At 44.6% G+C, this 12349-nt stretch overlaps 1 protein-coding gene across 2 annotated transcripts in view; it reads left to right on the top strand.

Annotated features, from left to right (window-relative positions):
- SEZ6L (seizure related 6 homolog like) overlaps positions 1-12349 on the top strand; it is a 1319356-nt gene that overhangs the window by 739387 nt on the left and 567620 nt on the right. For both annotated transcript variants that reach the window (XM_085633531.1, XM_085633532.1), the window contains exons 4-5: positions 560-752; positions 4446-4631. In XM_085633531.1, the coding sequence (XP_085489657.1) occupies positions 560-752; positions 4446-4631 (379 nt within the window). The remainder of the gene's footprint in view (positions 1-559; positions 753-4445; positions 4632-12349) is intronic.

A 12349-nucleotide genomic window follows, 5' to 3' on the forward strand; every position in this document is an offset into this window, starting at 1 on the left:
CCAGAAAAGTTTAAAAGTTTAGTTTGAAGGTAAAATTTTGACCTTGGCCTCCTGCTTAGTGTATCCAACCAGGGCTCCATCGCAGTCAGTCTCAAACTTTGACTTTGTCTTGATCAAGCGCAAGCAGATGTCCCAAGTTGGTGCTATATGTCTTCAAGCACTAGAAAGTGTTTGATCTTCAAAAATTCATATCTCTGGTTACCTAAGTTGGATTTTTGTCGTTTGGGTGTCATTTTACAGATAAGAAGAGTGCCTATTTTCATAAATTGGTATGGGATTTTTCTTGTGTGTTGTGTCTTACTTATTTAATTTATTGCTTCTGTTAAAAGCTTTACATACCTATGTCCAGAGTTAAATCTGCCTGCTCGCAGCCAGCTACCAAGGTTTGAGCCAGGAGCTAATGTATTGCGACCTTATATTGCGTCTGTGGCCTTATTGTTAGTGGTAAGTGCATACTTACCCCTACTAATAATCCACCTTCCAACAGGGTATCAGATGTATTTACATTTGTTGGAAGAACCATTGAAAAAAGTTCACATGTATATTTTATTTTACACAGGTAAAGAGTGTAAACTTGTCAGAGGGAGAACAGCTTTCTATACGTGGAGTTGGTGAAGATGGGCTAGTCGTACTAGCCAATGAAACTCTATTGGTTGAAGGTCAGGTGATCCGAAGCCCAACAAATACAATTTCAGTTTACTTCAGGACTTTCCAAGATGAAGGAATTGGCACTTTCCAACTTCATTATCAGAGTAAGTTTGAATTCCCTTTAAAAAAATAGAGTTTATCAAACATGTTATCATTATAGCTTAATACATATTTTGTAACCATTGAGCATTAATCATTGGGCCATATTATGTAAGTGGGTGGTTCATACTACTCAAATGAATGTTCACCTTCTCCCGGGTTGTATGAACCCTAGATTATTCATTTCCTGGTAAGAATGGGTACAGCATCTATCACTGGGGTTTTCCTGCCAGTGTGAACAAAGGTTTGTCTTTTTGATGAGTAGATGGGGCTTTATATATGGTGGAGCATCCCCATGCCAATAAGACCCCATTAATTCTGGTGCACAGCACCAATTTTATGTCGTGTACCGATATGGTTTGCACTAGAAGATCCCATACTATAAAAGCTATTTTTGATCTAAATTTGAATAACATTTTCAGAAGAACCGATGTCTCTCAAGGAGTCCTGTTGGTATGTGTGGAGACCTTGGAGGCATCCTCGACTGATGGAGAGACCACATGACCCCATTCCTCCATGCACAGACATGTCCGCTGGTGGTCCAATATACTGCTGGGCTGAAGTGACAGGCTGGTGGAAGAAGAGACCTATAGAATCTTGTGCCTGCCTTCTGGGAGGAGAGGGGTTTATTTGCAAAATCCCTCTCCGCTCGGCACTTTGACTTGGCAGCAAAATGCACTGACTGCCTCAGCAGGCAGCAATTGTGATGTAATACAGGGCATAAACTTTTATCGAACATGTTTATATTAATGTATCGATAGCTCAGTGCATCGATATGTTTTCTAAGCTTAGCTTTTAGACGAAAAAATATTAATTGTTGAGGCGCCGTGTTCAGTAAAGATTCACACCTAACCTGCTGGACCTGCATAAACTCGAAAACATAGTTGCTCCATGGTTTCTGTAACAAAACCGATATTCTAATATGGCCTCGTCTTAGTAGCCCCTACCTAGATTAGGGACTCTTATGCCCTAAAACCTTTTTAACGTCAAATAACTGTCTATAGGTTTAAATGCTACGGAGGCAAAGTTAGACAAGATATGTCACATACAAGTTTGCTATGCGTCCTCAAACACCGCACACATTGTAGACTGGGTTATTAACTAGAGAATTGTAGCTCATGGTATTTCCTTTTAAGCATCAAATAAAATAAAGTCACCTGACGTAATGCAACACAACATTCTGCAGGTGTTCCCCAGAATTTTACGAGGTCATGTCCTTTGACTTGTGTCAAATGTTTGATGCTGGAAACCAAGCAAGTAATCGTGTGGTTTCTGTATTGGTGTAACACAAATCAGAGTCAAGAGTCATTGGTTTCCATTGTAACTTCTCCTGCCTAACCATCAGGAAGACTAGTAAAGGCATTAATGATACTGAGAGAGCTTGGACCTGTTAAAGGGTGTCAGACGACATGTGGCAACCACTAGCCCACCCTATGGTGTAGCTCAGTTAGTCAATGCCTTCTAGCTGATTGCTTTATGAATCCTGCTGGTCTCAGGTTCCAACCCCAGCAGACTTAACTCACCCTTTAACCCTTTTGTGGTAGATACATGTAGAGCAATTAAAGTGGGTCAGTATTGCAATTTAAAGTTCATAGTAACAGCACATTCTGTGGTATCAGCACAGGAATCTTAATTTCTTAGAAGTACTGTTTTTATGAAAACCCCAAACCAATGCAAGCGCTATGTAGACACATTGACGTCCAGGCACCAGGGAATCATGGGGCATATCAACAAGGGCTTTATCTCTGCTTTTTTGGCTTGAAAAGCCAAAAAAGCAGAGATAAAACTAGCACCCTATCAACAACAGGGTGCTAACACGCATATTTGCATGTTAGCACCCTTTTACTCTACGCTTCCCCTTGCATCTCTAATGAGATGCAAAGGGGGCGTTCCAGAGTAAAATAATAGGAGAAATGTCGCTAAGCGACATTTCTCCTATTATCAAGAATGTCGCTAACCCTGTTAGAGACAAAAAAAGCAGCGCTAACCGCGGTTAACGCTGCTTTTTTACGTCTGCTAATTTTCAGACTTAGCCATGATATCCTATGGAAGGAGGATATCATGGCTAAGTTTGCCTGTCCCTATCAACAAGGTAACGTGTGATTATCGCTGGGTTTCCAGCGATAATCTCACGTTAGCCTGTTAGCGTGTAGATTTTTATCGCTATTGAGATAAGCGTTGCTAATAGCACGCTGTCTCAGCGATAATTATCCTCACGCTAAGAGCGCTGAGCGATAATTATCGCCGGTTGTTGTTGATATGCCCCCATGTTGTGTGTGTTATTCAAACCACCGGGTAAAGTTGGCAAGTTGACGGTGTTAAGACAGTCCAAAAGCATGGTAAGGACAAAGACACGAGCCTCACATATGCTGAGATGTATCCTCCCAGGCTGCAGGTGACCCCCCTTCGCAGATGTCTCCTCCCCTCGACCAGGGCCCCCACCTCGCTCAGGACACTTGTAGATCTGTGTGACTACCAGCGTTGGCACTTTTTACAGATTCCTTGCAATTGCAGCGTACCCTGCCATAACTTGAAGTTGCACCACTGGATATGTAAAAGGATGCATTGTACATAATTGTAAAGAAAGGTTTTGCTCTCCTTGGGTGCTCAGATGTTTGCATTTTGACTTCTTCTGCTCCCCATATGTTTTTTTTTTGTTTGTTGCATCGGAATCGGAGCGCTTTACATAGCACCGTATTTACATTACACATTCAGTCACGGGGAGATTAAGCGATTTTCCCAGAATCACAGGATGTGGACGCGACCTCGAGGCTCGAACCCTGGTTTCCTGCACCAGAGGCGGCAGCGCAGCCGACGGTACTAATTAGTTCTGATTATACCACAAATAAATACATTATTTCCCTTTTTCTGTTTGTTACTTTCTACGCCGCTGTGCAATCAAAATAAAAATGTAATCGTACAGCAATTTGCGGATGAAACCCACCGCTTGTGAGTTCTCTTGCAGGAAAAAATATAGGGGCAGATTTATGTTGCACTTGCGCCTCATTTACGCTGCCGTTGCGTCACTTTTGTGACGCAGCAGCGGCGCAAATCCTGCGCCATGGTGCGGGGTATTTACAAACGTGACGCATCTACCTGATGCGTCACGTTGTAAAGCCCTGCGCCACATGTAGGCGTTCCAGGGCAGGTGGGGGCGTTCCGGCGCAGGAACGCCTCCTAAAAGTGGCTGAGTGAAATCTACAAGATTTCACTCAGTCACTTTTAGGCCCATGCTGCGTCAAAACCCTGCGCCTGCTTGAAGCAGGCGTAAGGATTGACGCAGCATTGTATAGATAGGGCCCCCCAGATCATTGCTGGAGCTGCGTCGCGCTTGCGACGCAACTCCAGCAATGCGCCACTTTTCGACACAGATGCGTCACGCATCTGTGCCGTTTTTGCCCCATGGTGCGCCGCATTATAAATGCGGCGCATCCATGGTGGCGCAGCTGTGGCGCATAATAACTGGCGCATCCCTGCTGATATGGAGGGATGCGCCAGTTGTCATAAATCTGCCCCTTAGATTGCCGGACGATCACGGCTCATGCTTGTCCATTTTTCTCTGTAATACAAGGGGAACATGAAAAAATGATGACTTGAGGATCTGTTTCGTTGTTGTTTCTCTGTTTCTATCATCCCGTTCAAGACATATGCTGCCGCCGAGCCTTTCTTTTCAAATTTATGTTTTTGTTGTCTCGTAGTTTTTATGCTGAGCTGCAACTTTCCCCGGAGGCCTGATTACGGAGATGTCACAGTAATGGATCTGCACGCGGGCGGAAAGGCCCATTTCCATTGTTATCTGGGATATGAACTGCAAGGACCCGACGTGCTCACATGCATCAATGCGTCCAGGCCCCACTGGAGCGCCACCGAGCCCGCCTGCTCAGGTACGCTGTCAATTAGTTATGAAGATGCACTTCAGAGCTATTGTAAAATCACTCCATACCTTTGCCAGGCAGATGTCTCTTAGGCAGTGTTAACATATATAAAGTAAAGGAAGATGATAATGTTAATGCGCTTTGCTGGGTTATGTTTTTCGGTGTTTTGACCCTAATTGGGTCAAAACACCGAAAAAACATAACCCAGCACAACTTCAGGTATTTCCTCAAATATAGGGCCCTATTTACTATTTGCAATTACTGTCCAAAATTCGAGATCCTGATTCTAAGAAACGGAATTCGTGAAATGGTATGATAAGAAATGTCATCTCTGTAAATTGTGTTACAATGGGGGAATGTTGGAAGGGAACAGTCCAGAGTTAGTGCAAGGATGCTAAGTGCAACAAAGTGACCCTGATATAAAGATACAAAAGGAATTTTAAAGACTGTTGCTGTTATTTGGCACTACCACTAGATGGCAGTGTAAGGCCTTGAGCAGGAGTGGAATGTTGAGAGACCTGCATCAGAGGATAAATCAGGTAATATATAAACAAATTAATATGTCAAAAGGGGGGTCAAGCTAATTCCAATGAAGGAAAGGGAAGGGACAACTTGATTTATTAAATTTTATTTTAAACTATCTTCATTGGCTTTTTTTATAACATATAAAGACGTTATCAGGTATAGATACATATTTGAGACATCAGGAAAATGAGTAGATACCCCCCTTCTTCATTCCAGTCCTTAAAAGACAGTTAGTTGCTTCTTCATTTGTGATCGTAAACATGTTGTACTATTCATAAACAATAATTTCATTGCCCAAAACATCTTTTTAACAGCCCAACTAATCCTCCCTTCCCACCCACTTCCTTGCCATCATGCTAGCACTACATCTCTCCTGTTTTCATTTGCCTATCGTGTATCTCCACATCTCCTATCCTGTTGCCGCCCATCTCCTTTCTGTCATTTACGGGATGATAATGGCGGACAGAGTCCAGAGCAGGAGGCGTCATAGTGGTTATGTACCTCTCATATCCATTAACATTGCTGCCTACGCTCATAAGTCATCCTCCACTTTTTCATCATGCCTAACCTGTTCCATTTGCACTGCTTCTGCAGTCGCCCATTTGCCTACACATCCCTGTGCGTGATGGGGCGGAAGTCATCCATGATATGGCGATTCGGCGTTTTGTAAGTACGAGTCCCAGCAAAGCAAATTGCCTGCTTAGTCTTCTATTCTTGGGGGTAGGTGGTAGGCCTAACAGTGCTGTGCGTATATCTCTGCAGGTACCTCCCACCCTGTATCTTCTTTCCATTTGGCTAAAATTTCAGTCCAGTAGGCTGTTATGACCGGACAATACCAGACCATATGTAAGAAGTCCGCTTCTTGTGTCTTACAACGGGGACAGATACTTGTACGGTTCGGATATATTCTACTTAGTGTTTTGGGGGTGAGGTATGTTTGGTGCATGAAGTTGTATTGAACCAATTTAAACCGTGCATTTGAGTTCATTCCTTTAATTTATGTATTTTGACCCATTCCTGCGCTGTCAGGGGATTGCAGTAGCTTCGTCCCACCGTGTTTGGATGGGGAGTGTCTGAACCGTCATATCGTTACGGATTGCTCGATTTAAGTGGGCAATGAAGCAATGTCCCTGCGCCATGTAAAGTATTAGATGGAGCACATCCGTTACAGGTGGCTTCTCTGGAAAGGAGGCCCATAATTCTCGGGTCACCTGGGAGATCTTCCTTTATTGTAAAAACTGCCCTTTCCCTAATTTGAAAGTGAACTCTGCATTTTCTCGGGTAATAAATTGTTTATTTGCAAAGAGGTCTCCCATTGACAGGCAACCACCTTCTTTCCCCTTTTGCACTGACATAGAGTTCGCAATATTGGAGCACGGTTCTTTCACCCATAGCGGCGTATCTGGGGCATATGGGGCTTGGCCTATCACTTTTTTAACAGTATTTTCCCAGTACTTCGCTACATGTTGAATTATGTAAGGACAATTGGGGGAAACTCTTGGAGTTCTGGTAGAGAGCCTCCTGTGAAGGTTCCCACCTGGAGCCTCTTCACCCAGTTTTCATTTTCATCTAGCCAATGAATTGCATGTTGTAGCTAGGAGGACATATAGTAAAATTCTAGACAGGGGAACTCCAGCACCCCACTTTCCCATGTTCTCTGTATAGCCGCTAGACTTACCCTTTTATGATTAGAGCCCCATAAAATTTCTATTATCAGACTATTTAGTGTTTTGAAAAAGTGATTAGGGATTTTATAGAACGAATTTTGTACCATGTATAAGCACGGTGCAAAATGATCATTTTTATAATAGCAACACTGCCCATAACGGAACAGCGGTAGCTCTTGTCAAAAGCGCAGCGAACCCCGTATACCTTCTACAACCTTCCCTATATTGAGCTCCTGGTATCCTTTGGGTGTATGCAGCAGTCTAATTCTTAGATATTTGGGTTCAACCTCCACCCATAGGAGTCCTACCACTGGAAACAAATCCTGAGGCCTCTGGGCCAGCCGTTAAATTGGAAGTAGCTTTGATTTATTGGGATTTGCTTTTAGTCCTGATACTTCACCGAATCTCTGCACTATATCCAATAATATAGGAACTGCTTGCGTTGATTGCCAAATATACACCAAGGTATCATCTGTATGCATAGAAACTACATGATAAGTGTCGCCAACATAATCCCCCACCCATCCATCCGCTTCCTCAAAGTTGTCGCCAAAGGTTCCATCGCTGCCGCAAATAAAAGCGGCGACAGTGGACACCCCTGTCTAGTGCCATGCCTCAGCGTAAAGGCCCTTGCAGTCATACCACAAATTTGCACCCAGGCTTGAGGAGATGTGTACAACAGTTGTAACCACCTAAGGAATCCCGTTCCCACCCCCATTGCATGCAGGACTGCCAAAATAAAGAACCAATTCATCTAATTGAAAGCTTTATCTTTGTCTAGCAGCGCCAAAGCATGGTTCTCCCTTTCCAAGGATGGGGAAGGCCATATGTGGGCCAACCGTCATAAGTTATGGGCTGTGCTACATTTAGGGATGAATTATGATTGATCAGGGTGTATCAAGTAAGGCATATGTGGTATGAGCCTAGCCGCTAGTGTACCACTCAAGATTTTCATGTCCAGATTTAAAAGCGAGATCGGTCTATACGAACTGGGTAGCTGTGGATCCCTATCTGATTTGGGGATCATGATCACTAGGGCCTCGCTCATAGAGGCCGGTAAGGCCTGCGCTTGTAAGGCCTCATTATACACCTCTAATAAGTGGTCCACTAATAAGGGTGCAAACCTCCCATATAACTCAGATGGGAAGCTATTGCTGCCTGGGCTTTTAGCTGGTTTTAAACCCTGCATGGTCTCCATTAGTTCCTCTCTAGGGATCAGAGCATTCAACAATGCACTCCCCTCTTTCTCTAACCAGGGAAGACCATGAGAGGTCAGAAATTCCCCGAATAAACTCCAGGGATGGGGAGAATTGTTTTGTATACACCTTAGCCAGGTGATCCATCAAAATGCCCAGGTTCGCTGTTTGGTTATATACCACAGTCCCATCAGCCGTCTGCATTTGTATTATAGGTAATATTGGCTTCTTTTCTTGATCAATTTGGCGAGTAAAGCACCTGATCTATCTCCTCCAATGTGCAAGTGCTGCCTGTACGCTGTATGATAAAATGTTTCCAAGCGGTGCAAGGACTCTAATAGTTCCCTGTGGGCTGCACACTGCTCATCTATGTGATGGGGGTTTGTGGGGAAGCTCACCTCTATCTCCCCTAGTTTACCCTCCTGTACCTTTATATTCCATTCAAGCTATCGGCGCACTCCATACAATGTATTTTATACTGGCCCCCCTAATCACCACTTTCACAGCCTCCCATTCCATCGCCCTCGTGGACGTCGACCCCCAATTCTCCTGAAAGAATCTAGAGAACTCTCCTTTGATTGTCTTGGCATAGGGTGGATCCGCAAGCGCCTCGACCTGCAACCTTCATGTAGATATCACCGGTCAGGGACACCTGGTACCAAAGGTACGCCACACTGGGAAGTGATCAGAGAGACACCTGGGTAAATAAGCTATTCCTTCTACGTCTGGGGCCAGGTTCATTGATAAAAAACATTGGTCTAAACGGCTAAATGTGTTAGTTGCCAGCGTGTGACCAGAGAAAGATCTCCTATCCAGGTACCTCACCCTCCACATATCCCATAAGCCCATCCCTAATAGGGTATCCATGAAGGTCTCTGTCAACCTTTGTTTGGTATTTTGTTTGGAGGGCTTACGTTCCAATGTCCCATCCAAGACAAAATTAACATCCTCATCATGATCACCCCGCCCCCAGGTATGGTGTCGCTGCAGCTACCACGGCAGGAAAGAATTCCAGGCAGTCAGAATTAGGAGCATATACGTTGATGAGGCATACCTTTCGTCCATCTAGCCTGCCATGCAGAATCACATAGTGTCTCTTGGGGTCTGTTACATGATGTAAGTGCTGGAATGGAACCCCAGAAGCCACCTAGATAAGGGCCAAACACACAAATCCTGAGTATGTGGTGGCGTATATTCGCCCTTTACATCTGTGTCTTATGCAGGGTATTGTATCTCCCCAGACAGGAGTTTCCTGTAGAGATGCTATAGATATTCTATATCCTTTTAGGTAGGCAAACACCCATCTCCTTTTTCCAAACATTGCTATACCTCGTACATTCATGGTAAGCAATTTCATCATGGGGGAAACTATACCGACCATCTTCCAAGGGGCTCCCACTGTTCCTATTGTTCTCCCTTCCTTACCGATAAATTTCGTAACGCTAGACTAACCTTCATGCACGGAATCTTTGAACCCCACTGAACCGTTTCAACACCCAAACAACTGAATTAAACCCTGTCTCCCCCCTCCCCATGGACAGTGATTCGAGTTCAGCCCCCCGCAGTGTGAAGAGCTAGGATCCATGTTCCCCACCCCATTACCCCTTTCCAATTTTCCCCAGAACAATAACTATCCACTGCATCATTATCTATATCTTTGAGTTATCTGTGTATTGGTCACTTGTTATGCAGTAGCCGTGTCCCCAGTAGGAGTTGCATTGCCAGTGTCAGAGCAACTGCCGGGATTCAAGGTTGAGGCCTCCAGCTTCTCATACGGGTCTCTGCAAGGGGCGGGATCTCCCGACCAGTCACAGGGAATAAATAAAATTATATAGTTCCTCACAAATACCACAGCCTCTGACCAAACCTCACAAAGAACTTATCTGATTGTTCTAGTAGCTGGTCATACATCATCTCTTTCAGCAGGTAGTATTTTTAGAAGCGATAGAGTCCAGCAGTAAGTCCTGTGTGGCTGCATCCGAGTCAGACAACGAGTCCGCCAGTTGTAAAGTTCCATAAGGGCACACCCGGACTCGGCTCGAGTCGCATGCAACTGTCCCCCATGGCGATCCGAAGATTCCGTTGACCTGGATGTTCTGGAGATTGCGTCTCGGTGGGCGTCTGGTCCTCCCATGGTGTCCAACCATTAGATACCTCTGGTGCATAGAAGAAAAATACAGTTGTGCCTTTGTGTTGAATCCGCAATTTGGCCGGGAAAAGGAGGCTGTACTTTATTGCAACATCTTGTAGTCTTTTCTTGACAGCTATGAATGTCCTCCTTTGGTCTTGTACTCGTTGCGTGTGGTAAGGGTAAATTGCGATCCAATGACCCTCAAATAAGAATGCTTCTCTGATGGGAGAGGCCTGCAGGATCACGTCCTTATCCCAGTAATTGAAAAAACAGCCTATGATGGCTCGTGGTGGGCCCAGGACGGAGAGGGGGGACCAGCGCCCTGTGGGCTCTTTCAATGTTGAAAAATGTGGACAACCTCTTGGGGGCAAGGACCCTAGTAATCCAGCCCTCTAAGAACAGTTAATTCGAGGGGCCCTTTGCACACTCCGGGAACCCCATAAATCTCAGGTTGTTTCTTCTTACCCGTCCCTCCAGGTCTTCTGCTCGGTCATTGAGTGTGATCACTTTTTTTTGTAAGTCTATGACTGTGCATCTCAGAGATCGAACCTCCGTTTCGAGGATTTCCACGTTGTGCCCATTCATGGTGACTCTATCAGATACCTTACATAGGTCACATCTTAGCAAGTTGACATCAATGGCTACTGCATCTATTCTGTTCACCATGTCATCTCTGGTAGATTGGATCGCCACCATCATATCTGCCAGTAAGAGTCCAGTTGTGCAGAGTTTGTGGCCCCCTCCCCCTGTTTCTCAGAGTTTGCCTCCTGCCAGTCCGATCCCTGGGGGAAGAGGTGTGCATATTTCAGGATCTTATTGACCTGCACTCGGTTGCCCTTGTCCTTCATCATGGCAGCGTGGGCTCTTGTGTGTGGTTTTGGGTCTTTGGACAGTCCCACACCTGACTCGGAGCACCCTCGCCTGTCCAGCATTGTAAACGTCTGCAGTAAGAAGGACTCCCACACAAGGGTCCTCTGTTACTTATCATGTCTCCTTCAAGTACCGGAAAGCTACTCCACTGAATCTGGTTTGGCTTGGGAAGCAGTCAGGCTGAAGCACACCAGGCTAGCACCCTCCATGGGCCCGGGAATCATATGACCCTTCTTCTTAGTGACCCCACTCTCTGTGCCCAGGTAGCATCCCTCACTCACCGGCAAGCCATTTCACCGATGTCCAGGAGACCATTATCCCATTGTCCGGATTGGTCAGTCCCAGTCTGCTCCCGTGGTAAACCTCCAGGGATCAGGTCTGCCAGAATCGTCATCAGAACCTGATTTTTTTTTTATGGTGGTTTGGCGAAAGTGTGAGAAAAAATACAAAACATATATGTGTACATGCACATGTACATAGTTAAAGCATTTTTGAAATTGTACACCTGCCATCGATTTCCAGGGGCAGTCTTCTGATTCTTTTGTGGATCACTCTAAAGTTGGCAATCTACTCCAAATGTAGGAGCCTACCACTTTTATTAGCCCATATTAAGATGACTATGTAACATTGTATCACGTCAGTTAACACAAACAACACTATATATATACTCCTTAACAACACAACAAGGAAGAGTGCATTCAGAGGGGGGTATCTGTGACCAATCTCTGTTTTTATAATTTCTTCTTGTAGGGGATAACCTTGTCCAAAAATAAGGTGTGATGTTCTTTGCTAGAAATGTCTTTCCTTCTGCCTACCAATTGCAGGCACTGTCCTCTTGTATTATTTTTAACTTTTTAACATCTTGGGCTGTCCTCCATTTTGTGAACTGCCGTCAACCTTCAAAATAGGAGGTTAAATCATAGAAGGACAGGAAGTACCCCCAAGCAGGCGGACTGCAGAACCAATGCTCTTCATTAAACGATTCCCTTTTTCCTAACTCCCACAAGCAAGGAAATGCAAACTAACTTTTGTTGCAGTCATGCTTACAAATTTTTTAAAATAAGATAACACGAACGAAGTTTCCATTATAGTATCAAACAATGTATTTTATGTTTTTTAAGCCATGTAGATTTCCTTATAGGTAATGAAAATGATGCAGCTGCTCAACTGTAATAGGTTATTACAGTTGAGTTGTGACATCAAAATGCCTTCTGCAAGCAAGCAAGGGGAAAGGCAGGCCACAGAGTTTCATTACTGCTGCAGTTTCAACAAAGAAAATGCACCCTGACCTTCCCTTCTTCTGATCAGTTGTTCTAAAATGTCCAGTGATCAGGTGAA

This window comes from Triturus cristatus, chromosome 11 (assembly GCF_964204655.1).
Source record: "Triturus cristatus chromosome 11, aTriCri1.1, whole genome shotgun sequence".
Taxonomy (NCBI): Eukaryota; Metazoa; Chordata; class Amphibia; order Caudata; family Salamandridae; genus Triturus; species Triturus cristatus.